We start from the raw sequence: 21355 nt of genomic DNA on the forward strand, positions 1-21355 counted from the left end.
TGTAACATACTGATTATACAGATTTTGTTAATATTCATAACGAAAATAACAAAAAATCAAGGACTACCAAAACATACTCATATTATTTGGCTTATAAACCTTTTTCGTTTATTAATTTTTTTTATCAAGCAAGCAATCGGAACCCTATGTCCTATTAGCTGTTGGGCTGAAACCTTTTCTTACACTGTATTTTTAGATGGTAAATTACCATTGGTAACCCAACGGTTGATCCATCCATATTTTATTACTTTATTATTACAATTTATCTAATAGGGCTAACTTACTATTCAATTTGCTGCAGCAATGCCCAGAAAAGGCATTGCTATTTTCACTTGGAAACATTTAAGATCATATTCCCAAATGAAAATTGATATTGCAACTGCTCGATATTACGGTTGTTCGTGACGGGGATTGAATTATTCAAATAATTACCATTATAATAAGAAAAAATGCAAAGAAAATAGCAGTAATGGCAGTAAAATTAATTATTAATTACATAATAAAATGGAATGGCCCTGTTTGTGATCACTTGTATTTATGTTCTATTAAACGCTAAACGCAGTTGTTGTTTGAGTAATATTTTACTTGGATTAAATTATTCGAGCTTCAACTTAAATGTAATTTCATATTTCTGTCGTTAGTACTTGATTATTTAATTTAATTTAATAAGTTTTATTATTTTCATTATGTATTATATATGTATATGTATATGTCCGTTCCACTTTTACTTAAAACATGTAATATTTTGAAATATTTTGATTATTTTACTTGTTAATAAAATGTATCTCTGGCTTAGTTGATATAATTTGTGTTTTTGTACTTACTTTGAAGCTTTATATCGTGATTTTAACATGCTAGAAGCGAATCATTGTTACGGTTCCAATTCCCGTTCGAGTAATGATCTGTTTGGGTTCCGCTGTCTGACCGTAAAGAATGTTCTAAAATAAGTTGTCCGTAAATAAGTCAAATAGTACTATCCATTAAAAGCAATTTGGACATATGCAAATTTCCATACATTTGTTCAAATTTGGTTTAAATTATGATTTCAAGTTTAATTCAGGAAGATGTGTATCATAATATGTAAATCATTAGGATGTTCAAACAGTGGGATAAATACTATTGTAACTAGTTGTATGTAGCATTTTGTCATATATCGTAGGCCTATAATATTTTAGTATATACAAAGTTTCATCAAACTGGTCAAAAAAAATTCAACATTTAATTACGAAGAAACGGCTCGGCCGATTTTTTGCCAAAAACTAATTTCCAACCAATATCTTTCAAACAGTTTTTGAATTTTCAATGTTATGGGCTAGAACGTGAACTACTGAGAAAAAATTTTGCGCAAAACTGGCCGACGCTAGTTTTTACCGAGTTATATCAAATAGATTTTAAATTTTTGAAATCGGTTTAGCCTTTTCTGTGAAAAAGTCGACTAAAGGACAAAAAACGGCTACACACATATTTTTTTTTTCAAAATTTGATCTCATTCAATTCAGAATCGGGAAGTAAGTTTCTTTTTAAATTTATTTATGGTTTTTGACTAGGTGGTCATTCAACCCCTTGTTAAGGAGAATAATTTGGAATTATCTTTTTTTTTTAAAAAAAAAACTTTCAAATTGTTGTTTTGTTAAAAAGATTATTTTTATAGTATTTTTATAGTTAAAATAGGTTTATATTTATGATGTTATTACGTCAATATTTATAAACATTATATAAAATTGAGTTTTAGCTAGAGTGAACAGTACATATACTTATCAAATTTAATGTTAACCCAAACTTTTTCGCGTAACGTAAAGTGTGTTAAGGTGCGTTCGAGTACTGATAAATCTGCACTTCAGTTTATTCGAATAAATTATTTTAGTTCTCACGATGCATGTTCTACTTCGTGCGATTTGTATCCAAGACTTCAGTTTATCCGCGAACTTATAGATTGTTAGGTTACTTTTACCTCCGTTTTTCTCGCATCGTTTGAGATATGAATTCATAAATGAATGGATTTTGTCGAATGGAAAACTTGCATGTATTTTTTGTATTGCTTTAAATCTCATCATTTTGCTGATAAAATATGGTGAAAATTAGTACAAAAGATAAATGATTTTATAATTAGATAGGTCGAGAATATGATATCACTATAATCAGAGTGCGATATAATATCATAACCATAGAACCACACTATCAAAAACACGGAATTTAGAAAATATTATGATTAGAGCGCTTACGCAGTTAATTCTGATTATTGATATTTCTTAACTGCTGTTGAATTTCAATTTTATATTTCTCCACATTTGACTAAAATTATATTAAATTATCCTAATACTTATAATTGTACGATAACAGCAGCAGCAAAGAAACACTTTTGCAAAATGGGGCAATTTTGCCTTATAGCATAGCGTTGTCATGGCAACGCTATCTTATGCTTATTTCTTGGTAGTGAAAATTGTGAAAATATTTTTATTTGCTGTGCAATCAGGCATATTTTACATATAAACATGCAAGGAAGAATCTTACGATAACTGCATCATCGAAGATTCTGTTATCACAACATTATTTCTTGCTTGTTTATGTGTAAAATACGCCTTTGTTTACGGCGATGATACACGTATCGTCATCTGGCTGCACTTGTGTAGAGATTGAAAAATCTGCTGTGTAAATTAAGAATGTTGGGACGAGGACGCTCCGTTTTTTATACCAGTGATGTTTGAGTCTATATTAGCTATACTAACGAAAAATTGTCCATTTCCTAGATAGGATGCGAATAGAAATGAAGTGTCTGGAAGACATCTTATCAAATGGCTTCGTGAGATATCTAGGAAAGCTGCAAAACAGTAATGTTTTTTATGTAGTGCATTTTTAATTAATTATGTTTACATTCCTATGTATGATGGTGGAAGCCGAAGGATCAGTTTTTCAAAATATTTTGTAATACATGTCAACAAGCTGGTCGGCCTGTAAGATGAAACGACGTGAGGCTCCTTTAGCGGTTTAGCAATCAGGATGATTCTTGCTGTTTTGCATGCCTGGAAAGGCTTTTAGCCTCAGTATTGAGTTGAAAATTATGAAATCACAAAAATGTTCATTCATTAAAGTTTTCAATATTTGTTCAGAAATACAATTCCTTTGGCGTAATACAAACTAGAATTAATTTTAGGTTATTTTTAAATAATCGTAAAAAAAGGCAATCAATTTTTAACTTCCCGCAAAAAAATTGAAAATGAAAATTTTCAAATATCTTTACATTTCAAAGGTTTGTGAACATTTTTGCATACCTCAGAAAAAATAGTGTGTGCGTGTGCGTGTATGTGTGAGAGCGGATACAAATTTTCGTGGACGATTTAGGGAACACGGACCAACCGATTTGAATAATTAAGGGGGTCTTCCTATGTGACGGCCTGTTTTTTAGGGATATTTTAGGATTTTTTTTCTACGACCAGTAAATATTTAGAGCTTCAAGTTTTTTATCATTTATTAACACATATTTGGACAGTATAAATATAAAATTTCAGCTAAAAATATTTAGTCAAACTAGAGTTACAGCGCTCTGAACACCCCCGCCTCGAAAAAAAGAGCTCCCACTTCCTCCACGATTCCGGCTGATCGGCTTATCTGAAAAAAAAAAATAAACGGCGTTTTGATTTGTAGGCTTAAAAGCACGGAATGACCTATAATCAAATGAATATAAAAAAAAAATGGATTTTTGATAGACATTTGAAATAAAAGTTGCAAATTAGGCGTTTTTTTTTTGTTTTTTGCTATAAAAAAATCGAAAATTTTCGATTGATAATAGTTCATTCCATGCGTTTAAATATATTGAGTGTGCCCTGTAAATTTCAAGTAATTCGGTCCAGCCGTTCCTGAGATACAACCTTTGAAAACCTTCATTAAAGATAATAACTGCTAAGTAGCTAGCAATTTCAACAATTTTGGGACCAGAATGAAGATGTTTAGGAGCGAAAGTCCAAATCAAAGAATTCAAAGATTCGTTATTGTTTTGTGTCCCTGCTCCTAAACAAACTTTGTATAAACGGATATATGAATAAAAGGGAGGCCGGATATAAAGCTGACGGAACACAATAGGCCCGGGCTCTAACTGCCAACTCAGCGCTCCGAACCGCTCTTTCTTTTACCTGCTGTATCTTTAAAACGACTTCGAATTTTCTAAAATCGCTTTACTACCGTATTCTAGACATGTTAAGGGAGCAATTTATGAAAAAAATCGATTTTTTCAACCCATCACATAGGAAGACCCCCTTAAAAAAATATTCGATTTGTATTATGTTATAAGGAGAGGTCGTTACTGATCAGTTTTTGGCAAAGGCAGTTCTAGCAGTTTCAGAGATACGGGGCAAAAAGTGTCAAAAATGGTAACCCTGTATTTGAGAGAACGGAACGGCCGATTTGAACAATTCAAAGAACATTTTATTTGTATTGACGTGATGAAAAACTGATTAAATTTGGGAAGGCAGGTCTAGCGGTTTCGGAGGTCCAATAAATAAAATGACAAAAATGCCATTTGGCGGTCAAAAATGATCATTGGACATATGCACATCAAATTATCAGACATTTTATAGATATTTTAATAATAAGTATAAATATATAATTGTTTACCTTTCTATGGGTACGGAACCAATGCTTATCCGACGCGGCGCCAACGCGCTTCGATAATTCGGTTCTACGCAGCTGACCTATCGCGATTGCTTTGAAAAGAAATTAAAAATTTCCAAAATATTTCAAAATAAAGAAAACATTCATTATCAAAAAAGTCAATTATTTTCAGAAATTTAAAATTTCTCAAAAATCTAACTTTTTCAAATTTTAAAAATACTTTTAATCTTTTTTAAACATTTTTATTTATGGTACGGGAAGTTCCAGCACTAGTTTTATAATTTATTTATCAACATTACAAGAGTACAGATAAAAAATAAAACAAAAAAGTTAATAATTTTAAAAATTAGCAGTGGTCGAAGTGGGGGGTCTCAAAAAGTTAACACGTGTACACAATTGCAACCCTTCTATTAATCCGAAATGAAAAAACAATTATTTCAAAATGGCATTTTGCCTTAAGGCAAGTTGCAAAAACTGCCTGATAGATGTTATAATTGACTTTAACAATCGAATTGAGATTTAGATATTTAGATACAATCTCAACTGATTATTTCGAAAATCAATTTTTTGTTCAATTAAGGCAAAGCTTTGCGGTTTGTGCATTTTGTGAAATATTTTGTTAAACTTTGATGAATTTTGAAAATAAACTACTTGTCGTAGGGACGTAATATTTCAGTATGTTCTATAATAAGACCATGATATCTATCGTCGAAAAAAGTTTCTTAAAAATTCTCAAAAAAAAATTGTCAACATTAATTACAAGAATACGGCTCGGTCTAACTTTACATAAAACTAATCAGTATCGTTCCTAACTAATATCTTTCGAGAAGTTTTTGATTTTTTAAAATCGATTCAAGATTGTGAGCTAAAACGAAAAGGACGAAAAGTTTTATACTTTTTTGCAAATTACAAAGAAACGGCTCGGCCGATCGTCGCACAAAACTGAGAAACGATAGTCCTCATCGAGATACATAGAATTGCTTTTAAATTTTTGAAATCGGTTCAGCCGTTTTTGAGAAACGTCGACTAAAGATAAAAAATCTATTCACACACACACACATATATATATATATATACTTTTTCCAAATTTGGTCTCATTCGATTCAAAATGGTTTGAAACGTTGAGAAAACATAAAATTATAGCGAATCGGATTTTTTGACGAAAACATAAACTTCTCCTTCGGGAAGTTAAAAAAAATATGATGTCGCTATGGTAGTATATATAGGATTAAGTTAAAAAAAAAGTTTTTTGACAAAATGGGGACTGTTTAAAGGAGGCTAGACTAGAGAGAAGTCTATAAAGAAGATTCTTTGAAAATTTCAAGTGAATGGCTCAGTAGAATTCGAAAAATCGTGTACATCGTATTATTCGTATTGACAAAAACAGTTTAGAGAAAAACGCAATAAAAGTTTTGCAAAAGGAAGATTATTATGGTCAAATAGCTGTTTCTCGGAAAATAATTTAGATTAAAAAAAATGCTTTTGCATACATATATTCTTGTATAGTTAAGATTCTTTGAATTTTTTACACTAGATATCCCCTTAAGCTGTAATTTTAGGTAGATGATGATAATAATCGAACATATTAAGAACATTAGAAACTTCTTAAAATTAATTTTCCGAAAATTTAATTTCCTTGAAATTATATTTAAATAAATACTTAAAACTTATCCTGTAAATTAACTCAGTTATAGGTGAAATTTTTTAAGTTATTTTATTTTTATTTTTATTTTGACTTTATTATAATTTTTTTCTGACTGCACAACAATGCGTCGTCATTGGAACTATCTAAACTAGATGTTCTATTTCAACTGTACTTCTGCCGCTGATTTCATATTGACATCGAATTGAAAAAAAGGAATCAGTTTTAAAGTGAGCACCATATTTGGCTGAAGTCTTTCTTTTTTATATTATTATTATTCGAAATGTGTGACTTCACGCTAATAATCAGATGCAGAAAATGGTTCAATTTTATTTTATAGTCATTTACATTAATACAACTACATTATTACAACTTTTTTTTTAAAAAAAATCAAGTAATTTTAAAATATTGTGCATTTTGAAAATTTATTTATTGTATTTTCTATAAACTATCAAATAGTTTAAATGAAAATGTTAAACGAAAAACGGAAAACGGAAAACGGAAAACGTGTGAGAAAGTGTTAATTGTAAATACTGTAAATATGTTTATTATATGGCATGAGAATCATTCGTTGCTATTGCTCAGATATTGAATGAAATGGTGATAGGCGGCTGGCGATGGCTCGTAAACCGCGCTCTTCGCACCTCGGCGCGTCTGCATCCGCGGGCGGCGCGTGTGTATGTTGACCTCTCTTCCGCGGACCGCCAGAAAAGCGGGCGCTCTCCCCGCAATAACGGACACTCGCCGGTGCTTCTCCCTACCTTCTTGCGGCGATTTAACAGCGGCATCGCGGCCATAGTTTCAGTTGCATTTTGTCTGCTGTAGATAACGCGCGCGTCGATCATTGACGTTGGATACATTTCATGTGTTTCCTCGTTACAACATTCTGCTAAAGTGTTGTAAGTGCCTGATAGGAACAGTTACATCAGTGCTTTCATCATTCTTTTCAAATGTGATTATTTTTGTGAGACAGTGTCTTAGTGTCGAAGCACGCGACCCGGATGTGTTGGAACCGTACCATATCTTGCCGAAGAGATCAGATGTACCTACGCAAGAATTCAGTTGATTGTGAAAACTGAAATCAAACAGTTTTTTTTATATATGGCGGCCTAGTGCTGTGCGCGTGGAACGCGCTCTATTGAAAGCGACAAAATATAGAGATATAACATTAGGGATTATTCGCTATGTTAGCGGATGAGAAGTACTTCAGAATGATAGTAGACCTTGATAAGGTGAGATCTAATTAATAACTTCACGAATCGCATTTGGAATAAATAAAAATTAAAATAATCAGCACGTTCCCTTATAAACAGCAATCGAATGTTTTTTGAATAATTGAAATCGGTTGAACTGGGTTTCGGAAAATTGCACACACACATACACACATAAATCCATTTTTTCTAAGGTATGCCAAAATGTTCAGTATACGTAAAGATATATACAAATTTTAATTTTAGATATTTTTGCTATAAAATATTTTCGCTAATGAATATTTATCTTCGATAAATATTTTCTAAAGTAATTCGCTAAACGTTATATAGACATCAAAACAGGAATGCTGATATCACTGTTTCTACTAAATCATTATATGTTAATTAAAATAAGCATTTCGAAGTATTATAAGGACTTTTAAATTTTACATACCTCGTTTTACGCATATGTGCAATTCCACAACCGTGTGTGAACCGCCGAGCACGCACATCCCAATTGAAAGTTGTTTCAGGTGAAAGGGGCATTTATCACATCCTGTAGAAAACATATTTACAAGACAAATCATTTGAAGACCCACTGAATTCATCATCATAAATACTACATTACCGTGTATTTTTTATATTTTCGGTATACATTCTTTTCTTACGCTGGTAGAATATTAAATTCTAAAATTAATTTTCTGTGATGAATTTGTTTTTTTAATCATTTTTTAAATCAGACTCGCAAATCCCTTTGTCATAACTGGACACTATTAAAGTACGATTCTCTGAATGCTTTCGATGCTACTGAACTTATTAATATATGTATATCGAAGCTTTCTGATGTGATGCATGTATCAAACTTAAACACAATGCTATAATTTTAAAATGATAATCTTACGCATTCATAGGCGATCTCGAAGTCGTATCTTTACAGTTCTTATGTTATGTAATAAAGTTTATTTTTATTTTGTTTTATATCGGGATATCATTGGATATTATTATTTGAATCATTCATTTGAGTTTTTAGCATTTGTAAACACATGCGTTCAATGAAATCACATATATACGGTTGAAAATCACTGCATTAGCATTGTTTAATTTTAAATGCTATAGGCTTTATTGATGTCTTACTTTATTGATGAGTATTGCACGTTCTCTTTATGCTGTTAGGAAATCGCTATCCTATTATGTAAGAAATTAGCGTATGAAGTTGCGGCATTTCTCCGGTTTCATAGCTTCAAGCAATTTATAGAACGCATATATATGTATATATATATATATATATATATATATATACTCTTTGTTTTTCGCCATTTTTACAGTGATGAGGTATCAGAGAATACACAAGCCATTATCCTTTACTACCGATTTGGTAAATAAACGAACTACTTAACTTTCACAGCGGTTAATTTGTTTCCTACATTCTTGTTAGTAACACCCACCGCTATTTGTTTGTTTTGATCAGAATGATAGTCCGTCACTCTCACGAGTATTAGAAGATAGTGGAACACGGATATATTTACGTATTCTTCTTATCTCGCCTTGTGTACGTCCGGGTACGAGAAGATAGCAAGTATCTTCATTTCAGATATCTTCATTAGTTAATACAAAAACGTAGTTTGTAGTTACTGTAGATGTACTTATTGTAAGTCGTCTGTCGTTGTCCGAACTTATACAGCAATACAGCCGCAAAATTCCTCATTGAATTCATATCTTCGTAGAATTTTAAATGTCTCTTCGTAATATATTTATATCTAACATATTTTCTATTTTAATTGATGTCGAAGTATAATCTTTAGTAAAATAAAATAAAGTACACATTGAAAATGAATTTATAAAATGGTTCAGCGGTAACGAATGCTATAATAGATCTACATATGCTCCGATTTCTCGTCTTATATTTTTTAAAATTTATTATAAAGTTAGCATATATAACTATTCGACAAGCAATTATTAATCTGTCGGTTAAAATATTATTTTAAAATACTTCACTGCTAGAATATTATTTAAAAATACGTTCGTTTATAATATTAAGCAATATTATATATGAATTGAAATATCATCACCATTTTATTATATAATTGATATATTTCATCTTTTTGGCGTACTTTTGTGTTCTTGAAATTGTTTAGTGTATATATTATTTTTCTATATAATCATCGTCAGTTCCATTGAATGTTTTTAGGTTTAATACATAACAATTATTGTAATTTACTCGATTGGTTTTATTCAAACTCATGCTGTTTTTGGATATGTTTCCATTGCTTTCATAGAATGCTAAATTCACGCTACAATATCTACAATTCGAGTAAGTTTTTCATACATTTTCATATGTATTATTTAACTACTTTCAACATTGGTATTAGCTTTTATAGCATTTTATCTTTTTTTCAGCATTATATCGACTGCTTGGGAGGCGGCCATGATGCAGAAGACTCGAGTTATGACTCGGAGGGTGATCTGGACGACGCTAGTCAGCAACACCAAAATGTGTCGCGCACAGTCAGCGACACTCTCGGTCAAGAATTTGCAGAATATGTTAGCACAAATTTGGGCGATCGTCCTCCAGGATATACGGCTCGGGTCGAGTTTGCTCTCAAATTGGGATACACGGAGCGGCTGGTGCAAGCGGCCCTTGCGAGGCTGGGTCCTTGTCCAACGCAAAATGAACTACTCGCGGAGTTGATCAAACTGGGGGCACAGTGCCCAAAAAACTCATCAGAGACAACAGATTGCGGTGAAAGCACTCCCAGAGTGACAACAGAAGTTGGGCTAAGCACACACTCTGTCAGTGAAGAACGATTACGACCCGTGGTCGTCGACGGCAGCAATGTGGCTATGAGCCACGGTAATAAAGAAGTATTTTCCTGCCGCGGGATAAGGTTGTGTGTCGACTGGTTTCGAGCACGAGGTCATCGCGACATTACGGTTTTTGTGCCAAAGTGGAGGAAGGAGAGTCCGAGGGTAGACAATCCAATTAAAGAACAAGAATTGCTCGGCGAATTAGAGCGCGAGCGCGTACTAGTATTCACGCCCTCTCGACTTGTTGGTGGTAAACGCATGGTCTGCTACGATGATCGCTACATCTTGAAATTGGCTGCTGAAAATAATGGAGTAGTAGTTTCCAATGACAATTACCGCGATCTTGCACAGGAAAGTCCAGAATTTCGAAAGGTTATTGAAGAGCGTATTCTTATGTACTCCTTTGTGAATGATAGATTTATGCCTCCCGACGATCCACTCGGTAGATCTGGACCAACACTTGATCATTTTCTTAAAATACAGCCGCGTAAAGGAGACTCGCAACCGCCCTGTCCATATGGTAAAAAATGTACGTACGGTAATAAATGTAAGTTTTACCATCCGGAACGTGGTTCATTACCTCATAAATCAGTAACAGAACGTCTATCTGAGCATGCTGCAAGACATTTGCAGGCTCGTCGAGATCCTAGCCCGGTACGCCGAGTTCAAGGTAAATCACTAAGTTTACCAATAACAAATGATGGCGATAATAGACAATCGTCGCGTAAAACTCCTTTGGGTAGAACTCAGTCGATTGCTCCTGAATTGGTTTATACGGAACCCGATTCCTATCCAAAAAGTGAATCATCATCTGTTGGATTCTCTAATGCATATTATAACGAAACGTCTGCATTTAGACAACTAGCACCTCCCAAAAGTCACAGTATTGAAAATATATCTGGGGAGTACAACGTGGGTTATGCACTGTGGGGGCCTTCAAAAGAAGTAGAAGCTGATTCCACTAACTTGCACCGTAAATTACAACGCCAATTGACACTAAATCCTGGTTGCGATCCTCGCCTATATCGCATGCAAAATAACAGCGTATCCACTAGTTCCAACAATTCAAATTGTGGTTCACATAGAGCGTTGGGTCCCACATTAAGCGGCCCGCAGCAATTTTCGCATTGGGACATGACTAAACTTCAGCCTCATCAGAACGTCACTCGCATTGCTTCCGCGCCGGATTCGAGCAGGCCATGGCACGCAACCTCGTCGGCGGGTCCCGCTAGTACATCGGAACCCCAAATTAATTTGTGGCCTCCCAGAGGCCCAACTCATGCACTCGACACACGACGAAGATTGCACTATCACCTCGCTAGTATTTTTCCCGAGGAACAAGTTCAAGCCGCCATGCGTCTTTATCCAGATGAAACAAATCCTCAGAAAATATGTGCAGCAATACTGAGTATGTTCTCGAAGTAAAATACTGGTGTCAAAACGCTGACAAAGTTAGAGTAGAAAAAAAATGAAATATAAAAATAATATATTCAAAACACTATTTATTCTAATAATATCGGTCTATGTTAAGTGTTATGTATTTAGTAGATTTTGTGAAGAAATAGTAATAATTGTTATATAATTAAAAAATAATGTATGATTTGATGTATGGTATACATAAATGTAAGTATATTACATATATCGCATCTTTCAATGGAAGTTCAGTTAGAATATTTTAATAATTATTGACAGAGCTGGCTAAGGGCCCAACGTTTTAGGCATAAATATAATGCCTAGATGTGTCAAATATAATGATTATACATAAGAGAAAATTAGAGTTATTTTTAACATTTGATTATCAATAAGAATGTTATTTAAAAATACCATATACATACTTAGATGTTTTTGCAATCTATGTATGCCATGTTAATGTGACCATATTATACATATGTTATACAACATACGCATTATTTACAGCTTGAATTTTAAAAATCAATGTTTCAAGCTACTGCTGCAAATTGTTTTTTTTTGTGAAAGTATGAATCAATAATGGAGCATTTTCAAAAACTTTATTTACAAGTTATTGCTAAAATAATATATTTCAAAACGCAAGATAATAAATATTTTTAACGCGGAATGTTGTATGACTTACGAGTATAGCGAACGTCAGTGTTACTAAAAAAAATGCCAACTTTTTTTTATAAACCTGCCTTTATTCATTTATTTATATTGTATAAGTAGTAGGTAGAAGATGTTTATCATAATATTCACTATATTTTTTTTGCAATACCTAATTAGAATCCACTAAGAGAATGAAGAATTGTTTTATTAATAGTTGAATGTTTTAAGTATAATCATAGATATGCTTGTAATAGCTTCAGAATTTATGTTAACAGCTTCACATGTTCTACAAAATATGTACAGTATTTATTGAAGCAATGATTTACTAAAGTAATAATGCCCTCTTATTTCATTATTGTTAATAATAATGCTATTGCAAGAGTTAAAATTTATTATATTTTTATATTATGATAATTAGAATTGTAATAAGCTTTATGCTAGTGTCATATATGAAATACTTTATATATATAGTTTGATAACAACAGTTCATTCCGACTCCTATGGAAGTATCTATATGAATCATTACTACTTGTTGACTGGAGTCGTCTACCAAATAGTGCTTTGAAGGTGTCTTTGAGCTAAAAAAAGTTACTCAAATCTATATTAGTATTACATATGTTGCTTCAAATTTCTGTCTTATTACAAAAATTAACAATTAAGATTAAAATAATCTGAGTAATAATCATTTGGAAAATCCATTGAAATATTTTAGTTTTTTTTTATTTATTGATCTTTTAATAAAATAAATGAAATATTTTTTTGATAATAGATACTATATCAAAATTTAAAATCTCTGTAACTTCATATTGAAGTATTATCAATCTTCGGTGCATTCACCTATATTGATTTAAAAATTAGAAAATATTAAAGTTCTGAAGATTATCTCAATCTAATCCTTAAGATATATTTTGACAATAGTTTACTTGGCCAAAATCAAAATTTCTACCAGTATTGAAAACTCTAGACTTTTGTACAATGCTCTATGTAATGATAAATGTGTTAACATTTTTATTTATAGATGAATCTCTGATACTATGTATCATGTATAAATATATAATAGCATTTAGAATATTTTTGTATCAACATTTACAATTTAAAATTTGTTTTGTTCTATAAAAGGCTTTGTCTTGTATTACTGTAGACAAAGTCTAATCACATTTTGTTGTGATTTTCTTACACCACTTAATGTTATACATTAATAAGTATGAATTATTTATTATTTTAGTCATATCATGTTTAAGATATCTTTCCACATGTTTGTATTGCTTATTGTGTAGCATTTGTTGCTTGTTCTTTATCTTGAAACGCTCATTAGAGTAATTTTTTCAAGAAAATGAAAACATTTCTTTAGAATAAAATATGAATAATTTGTGTGTTAGTTATCAACTCATGAAGTCTTAGATATATAAAGCCAAATTATATTTGAAATAAATTAGCACAAATTATATTATTTTAATTAGAGATATAGAATACATAGAACAAATAGTTCTTCTAAGAGAAAATATATTATTTAAATTGAAAGTGTATAAACTGTGGTAAAACATGTTTGTATAACTATATTAGAACCGTTACATATAATTCATAGAAAATAATAAATTGTGAAATATCAAGTATATGATATGTAAATGCATTTATTATTAAAGAAAATTTGTATGTTTACAATGACTATATTATAGTTTTATTATTTTATTTTTCTCAGGTATTGCAATCTCATGTGATCAAGGTGGTGAAGTATCTACAAAAGTGATTATTCTTGCATTGCTTCAAAACTTTTCATCAATAGGTAAACATTTTGCAGTTAAACAGTTATGTTATTAAACAGTTTTGCAGTCATTTGGGTCATACTGCACAAAATGAAATAATTGATTAAAAATAGGGACTGATTATTAGGTAAGTAGCTTTATTTAATTAATAATAATAGTTTTAACATTAATATTATTTAAATTTTAAGGTTATGATTATATATGTATAGAAATTTATGATGGAGAAAGTTACTTTGATTTGTTCCAAGTTTCTATTAAAAATAAAAGAAATAAATCATATGAATTAAATTTATTGAAATATTTATACAACACTAATTAACACATTAAGAAATTAAACATATAAAAATAATTAGTTATCTCAAACATAACAGTTGATTTAAAATGATTAACTGCAAGTAAAAAGCTAATTTCTTCATATATTCACACCATTAAATTTATATTTATCTTACAAAGTATTCACTAAATTTATTAACTCGACTATCTTGGTCCTCTTCGTACAGCTTTCTTTATTCTTCTACCCTCACTAGGAGCAGCACTAAAACAAAATTATCAGTAAATGGCAATGAAATACTTTTCAAATAATATTACACACTAATATACACACCCAATTTGAAATTGAACAGCAGGAAATGTTTTCAAGTCTGTACCAAAATTAAGACTGTTTGCTGCTGGTTGAGCTGATGTTGATGCTGGTGCAGATGAGCCCAAATCAAACTTAAACCCACCTGCAGTTGTGGGTGCTGCTGTAGACTGAAAAACGTATGTATATGTTGTCAATATACTATACATATTTATCTCATATAAATGCAAATAGCATTCAAAATAAAAAATACCTTAACATTGCTGCCAAATGAAAACATAGCAGGTGATCCGGCTGCTGCAGGTTGAGAAGTATTTGAACCAAAGGAAAAGATTGAACTATTTGTACTAGATGTAGAATTCGCTCCAAATATATTATTTGATGCTGTATTAGTTGCAGGTTGAGACGCAAATAAGGTAGAGGATGGGTTGACAAAAGTAGATGTCTGATTTGAACTAAAATTATTTGGTTTATTATTTCCAAATCCCATACTTGTTTGATTTTGTTGTTGAGTTGGTGCTCCAAATACAAATGGACTTGAAGATGCATTATTCTCATTTCTACCGCTGTTTCCAAACACAAATACACCTGATGAAAGAGATGGAAGCATTTATTTTCTTCTATGATGAGAATAAAATAGTATTTATGAAAAATTATGAAGACGCCTTACCTGGCTTGTCAGTGGTTGTATTTGAAGTAAAAGAGAATGCCGGCTTTTGGTTTGCAGTATTGGAAAGAGCATCTGATGGAAATTGGAACCCTGTGTCCTTTGAAACTTTCAGTTCAGGTGCAGCAAAAGTAGATTTCGAACTTGACCCAAATGTTGCTGTAGTTGACACATTTGGAGAAAAAACAAAGCAAGTTTTCTTAGGTGAAGGATTTCCATTATCCTGATTAGCCTGATCTGGTTGTTTGTCAGCTATTTTAAATAAAGAAGATTCGGTTTGTAATGGTTTTAAGGTTGGTGTGGTAATTTTTGTACTGTCTTCCGATTTTTTAAAATTGGACCCAACACCTCCATTGAATGCTGAAGATGATGATGTACTGCTTCCAAACGAGAATAAACTGTTTGAACTTGATGTGACAGTGGTGACATTAGCAGAACTTGTATTTGTAATAGTAATATTAGAAATATTGTTGTTAGCTTGTGATTTTGATGAAGGTAGAATACCAAAACCTATAGAAACTGGTGGTACAGTGTTATCGGGTTCCTTAGATGTCTTTCCAAATTGAAACACTGTATCACCACTGACTGATGTGCTTGAACTTGTAACTTTTGGTTCAGTGGAAAGATTTGTACTTTGTGGCATACCAAACACAAACGCTGTATTTGTTGTTGCAGGTGTTGTATTCACAGTAGCAGGTTTGGATTCAACTACCTCACTTTTTTCCGTTTTCAATTCATTCGGCTTAACTGTTGCAGGCATGCCAAATGAAAAGGTTTGACTTGTGTTTGAGGTTGCATCTGATGTAGAAGCCTTAAACATTGAATCAATTGTTGCTCCTGTTGATACAGGAGTTTTAGTTACACCATCAGAAGCTTTATCAATTCCAAATTTGAATTCAGTGATGGGCACTGATGAGAAGTTGAACTGATTCTTTTCCTGAACAGTACCAGGTTTAGGAGCTTCGCAACATGCACATTTTGTTTTATGTTGATCATTGCGAGTCATGCAACCATTACACTCCCATTTTTGATTTTGTTTCTTCACTATATCTTGGAACGAACTGGATAAATTATTCTTTCCTAAAGTAAAAACATTTTTCAATGATGCCTGATTGTCAACACCTGATCTAGATGCATTACAGCAAGCACATTTAGTTACCTCAGACTCATTTCTAGTTAAGCATTGTCCACATTCCCATTTTGCATTTTGTTTTTTTAACAAATCTTCGAAAGAGTTTGTGGTTACATTCGTCTTTTTCATGATTGATGTGCTATGAATTGCACATCCTGTTCTTGGTGCTTCACAACAAGCACATTTAATCTTTTCAGTTTCATTCCTTGTCAAGCATTGACTGCATTCCCATTTTTGATTCTGTTGTTTGAGCACATCTTGAAAAGTATTAGAAGTTGTAACTGATTTATTTATTCCATCAGATTTTGCAGCTGTACAGCATATACATTTGTTTTGTTGATATTCATTCCTAGTAAAGCACTGTACACACTCCCATTTCTCATTTTGCTTTTTAACTAAGGATTCGAAAGAATTTGAAAGGGGTGCTTGAGCATCATTGATAGGAGGCATATCAGGTTTAGATTTCTCACAGCAAACACATTTGACTTTTTCTGCATCATTTCTAGTTAAACATTGAATACACTCCCATTTTTTATTCTGTTCGTTGAGTAATCCTTGATAAGAATCAGATGAGGAAAATTTAAAATTAATGCTTGGATATTTAATTCCACAACTTCTGCATTTATTTTGATCGATTGAATTCTTATGTGAACACTCTTTACATTCCCATGCTTCAAACTTTTTCTTTTCAGAACTTTGGGATGATTTTAATGATGATGCATGTATTCTCTTTTCATTTCCTTTCACATGCTCACCACATAAAATGCACTGAGTTATATTTGAATAATTTTTTGCATAACAAACTTTGCATTCCCAATAATTCTTATTATTTACCATTTTTATGAATTCATATTTGTTTGTATCATCACATTTAATCAAACTGTCACTTGTAGAATTTATTTTGTCAGGACTGTGGAATTTATAGGAATTGTTGTCTTGTCCTTTAATATTCAATTTAGAAATCATGGAAAAGTAAGCAGGAAATGAAAATTTGAATTGTGTAGGTAAGGATTTGTCAATTGCATATTGTGGGACTAGTTTAGTAGTAGAAGCAGTAACATTAGGAACGGAAACTGGAGCAGCACTTGTAACAGAAGCACCAATAAAGGCAGGAGCAGAAGTAGTGGAAGGAGCAACAATAGAAGAAGCTGTAGATGGAACAGTTGAAGAGGATGAAATAAAAGTAAAAGTAGAAGATATTGAATCTTTGTCAAAAATGGCAGGTACTGTTGGTTTTAGCTTATTTACAGAGGCGTCAATTTTTGTAGGTAACTGAATATCAAATTTGGGCATAGTGGTAATATTCAATTGCACAGATGGTAAATCTAATGAGGGAGCCGGCTCCTCCAAATCCAAGTTAGTTTTATTTGCCCTCACACTAGATATCTTTGTCTTAACTTTTGTGATAGATTTGTTGTCCATTTTATCGTTATCATCCACTCTGAAATAAGAAGTTGACTATTTATTATGAAACAAACACGGCTATCATTTCGGAATATCTCACTTATCTAAAAGCAAATTATAGTAACAATTATAACATTTCACTATAGTTTACATGCATTATATGTCACCTACATGTTCAAAATATATAGCAAATTCTCAAAATACCTCAACTTATATGTAGTGTCAGGTTTCATTAAATCACTGTTAGAAGTCGTAGCTACTTTTCGTGCTGCTAAAGTACTTTTCTGTAATTGATTTTTATGCAGAAGTTTCAACAATTCAGGAACTGTAGCAACTTGCAATTCTTTCTGGAAACATGTGTTCGAGGACCTAAATACAGGTGACCGTGCATATGGTTTATTAGCCAGTATTGGTGATTGATCATTACTGTCTCTACTCCTATTCAATGATCTATCTAAAGAACCAAATCGTTTGGCATTTTGCACTAAGGTTGGTGTAGGTGAAGTATTAGCCCTGGGGGATGATCCTGTGAAAGGTTTGGCAAATTGTTCTAAGGTTGACAATATTCTTCGAGCTGTTTGGCTCATTTGATTTGTATTAGAATCTTGAGCATTGATGACGATAGGTTCAATTCGAATTGCAGGTTTTAAATTGGGATCTTTTGGTATCTGCTAAAATAATAAAACATACATACATACATACACATATATATATATATATATATATATATATATATATAAACACATAAAAAGCATAACTTTGACAATGATGCACTTATGTTTTAGCAATGCATAATTTTTATAATTTACATAATTTTATTTTTATAATCGATAATCATAAATAATAGGTCAATTATAAATTTTCTATATAGAGTTTATGGTTGACGAAACAGTAAACTTAGACTTGAATAAAAATTATTTGAACTCTTCAAGAAATGCTTCAATATTTAGAAGTCTAAAAACTAGGCTTACCCTTAATGATGCTGTTAATTTTTCTGTCGCTGCCAAGTATGCAGCAGATGATGCACCTCCAAACATTGTTTGGCCCATATAAAAGGGTGATTTACGTGCATTTGACGAAGACTGAACTTCTTTTAACTTCTTGGCAGAACTGTTGTTCAAGAATGTATCTAGGTTGAAACGACTACCCTTTTGAAGACAATCTGATGGATAACAAGGTGTATAACCGGTAAATAAAGACCTTGCACCTTCCAAGTGCGCAGCTACAGAACAAGTATTAAATTACAATAAATTATATATATATAATGTATGTAACAACCATTTTTACTCATGAATAAGTTATGATTACTGATATCAAAAAAAAAAGAACATACTTGTAGTGAATGTTTCCTCTAAGGATCGTTTTCTTGTAGCAGGTGAAACATCTCTGCTAGTGCTTATACTCCTAGGACTTTCACTGCTATGATAACTTGAACTACTAGTGCTCACTCTATTATCTGTTAAAACACTGTGTATGTCATATGTACTAGTTGACGGGGTTGATGAAATCAATCTATTATGACTTCCAAATATTTCTGTACTGCTGGCACGGCTATCATTTCGGAATATCTCACTTATCTAAAAGCAAATTATAGTAAGAGAAGAAACTAAATTTGATGCTTTGAAATTACTAACCTCCTCGACATGATTTGGATCTGTTTTTGACTTTTTCTTTGGAGGTGTCATTGTTCACACTTTTGTGTAAGTTTATTAAAATTTCAGAATGAAATAACTATTGAGTAGGAATACTTAGATACACCGATTACTAGAGCCATCATTCTTATATAACCAATGATAGAAAAATAATACACAATGCAAGAACTTCATTTTAATAAAATATACACTTCATGATTATAATCGTTATTTATCACTTCTCGAATATTTCGCACTCGCACTTTAACTACGGCGGATGAAATTAATCTGCAAAACACTTATCACTTTACATAACTTTTCACGTAGACGAATAATAGTAAAAGTTCAATATCGATTTAGTAAATTTTGTATAAATATATATTAAAATGTCATATTCAATAACCTGCGTTGATGACGAAATAACCTGAAATTTGGTACTCAGAGGAGAAACCATGAAAGCACGCTTGCTGACCATTGCCAGTGAATTGTCGAAGGTCTTATCTATTGTTGATTAATGCAGAAGAAATTTTCTTTTTAATCGGGCCCTGGTAGAGTTGTTCTGAAGTTTTCTCGCGAGCAAGTTCGGGTGTTCAGCTAGGCGATTTCTGTATTTGTTGAGTGAGTAAGCGATTATTTCATCCTTAAGCTAGTGCCTGTGTCTTTGTGTATTAACCAATTTGGAACATATTTTGGTGCTTTCAGAATTTCTTTTAATAACTTGTTTTGAAATCTTTGAATTATTAAAGCGTTTGAGTTGGAAGTTGATCCCCATAGCTGTATGCTGTATGTCCAAATTGGTTTAATGATGGCTTCATAGAGGTAAATTTTATTATGAGTGTCAAGTTTTGATTTTCGTCCAAGGAGCCAATGATATCTTCTTCTGGTTTCTTCTATCTGCTTTCTCTTTTTCTTAATGTGTTCTTTCCAGGTAGTCTCTTATCCAGGTGTAAACCTAGATATTTTACTGTATCTGTTTGATCTATAATTTCGTCATTAAGTCTTACTGCAGGACAAGTCCCTATGCAAAGAGTGAAAGTGATGTGTTTTGACTTGCTGCTGTTAACTTCTATTCTCAACAAGCTTAACCATTTTTGTATCACGTCAAGATGATCCTGCAGCATTTTTGATGTGATTATGGGATCTTCATGTGTTGCCATTATGCCTGTGTCGTCTGCATATGTTGCTGTCAAAATGTCTTCTTTCTGTGGTAGGTCCGCAGTGTATATGAGGTATAATAGTGGCCCAATGACACTACCTTGAGGCACTCCCGATCTGACAGGATGTAATGAGGATGTTTCACTCCTTACACTAACAAAGAGTGTTCTACCTTCTAGGTAAGACTTTATTATTAGGTATATATCAATCGGCAATGCATTTTTTATTTTGTAGAGTAGGCCGGGGTGCCACACCTTATCTAATGCCTGACTAATATCGAGGAAAACAGCTGAATAGTAGTTCTTGTTTTGGTAAGCCTTGTTTATATTGTCGACAATTCTATGAATTTGCTCTGGTGTGCCATGTTTTTCTAAAAATCCAAATTGATGCTCAGGGATAACGTTGCTATCATAAATAAATGGTTTTATTTTACTAATTAAGACCTTTTCAAATATTTTGGATAACGTTGGAAGTAAACTAATTGGTCTATAACTTTGGACTTCATTCGGATTTTTACCAGGCTTCGGAATAATTATGGTTTTAGCAATTTTCCATTGATCGGGATATGATTTAAGTCTTATTATACCGTTAAACAGGATTGTTATGAAACGGTAGGCTTTGTAGGGAAGCTCTTTAAGTATATTAATATTAATGTTGTCAGCCTTGTTTATATTGTCGACAATTCTATGAATTTGCTCTGGTGTGCCATGTTTTTCTAAA

The 21355-nt window shown here is 32.2% G+C and overlaps 2 protein-coding genes across 3 annotated transcripts in view; one reads left to right on the forward strand and one right to left on the reverse strand.

Moving 5' to 3' along the window:
- Nucleotides 1-11758, forward strand: part of LOC113378626 (endoribonuclease ZC3H12A) — a 63352-nt gene extending 51594 nt beyond the window's left edge. The window contains exon 2 of the mRNA XM_026619177.1: nucleotides 9835-11758. Coding sequence (XP_026474962.1) covers nucleotides 9835-11667 — 1833 coding nt within the window. The 3' untranslated portion in view covers nucleotides 11668-11758. The remainder of the gene's footprint in view (nucleotides 1-9834) is intronic.
- A 2705-nt stretch (nucleotides 11759-14463) lies between these two features.
- Nucleotides 14464-19872, reverse strand: LOC113378625 (nuclear pore complex protein Nup153). Of its 2 annotated transcripts, none has more exons than XM_026619175.1 (8): nucleotides 19484-19872; nucleotides 19183-19426; nucleotides 18821-19011; nucleotides 18054-18520; nucleotides 15317-17886; nucleotides 14900-15234; nucleotides 14671-14816; nucleotides 14464-14601 (listed from the first exon to the last, which is right to left on the reverse strand). In XM_026619175.1, the coding sequence occupies exons 1-8, from the start codon at nucleotides 19532-19534 to the stop codon at nucleotides 14544-14546; spliced, it is 4062 nt and encodes a 1353-aa protein (XP_026474960.1). In that variant the 5' UTR covers nucleotides 19535-19872; the 3' UTR covers nucleotides 14464-14543. The 2 variants fall into 2 exon arrangements, with proteins under 2 accessions (XP_026474960.1, XP_026474959.1); XM_026619174.1 differs by having other exon boundaries at nucleotides 18821-19071.
- Nucleotides 19873-21355: the final 1483 nt, after the last annotated feature.

The sequence above is a fragment of the Ctenocephalides felis genome, unplaced genomic scaffold, assembly GCF_003426905.1.
Source record: "Ctenocephalides felis isolate EL2017-DRISC unplaced genomic scaffold, ASM342690v1 CF-g0.4_SCAFFOLD_01886, whole genome shotgun sequence".
NCBI lineage: Eukaryota > Metazoa > Arthropoda > Insecta > Siphonaptera > Pulicidae > Ctenocephalides > Ctenocephalides felis.

What these genes read in the sequence shown, in the direction of transcription:
- LOC113378625 (XM_026619174.1), bottom strand. Translation starts at nt 19,534, where the DNA reads ATGACACCTCCAAAGAAAAAGTCAAAAACAGATCCAAATCATGTCGAG. An exon ending in AATTAACAGCATCATTAAGG is followed by an intron (nt 18,521 to 18,820) that starts GTAAGCCTAGTT and finishes TTATTATTTTAG; the next exon opens with CAGATACCAAAAGATCCCAA. An exon ending in TACAACCACTGACAAGCCAG is followed by an intron (nt 15,235 to 15,316) that starts GTAAGGCGTCTT and finishes CTCTTTCATCAG; the next exon opens with GTGTATTTGTGTTTGGAAAC.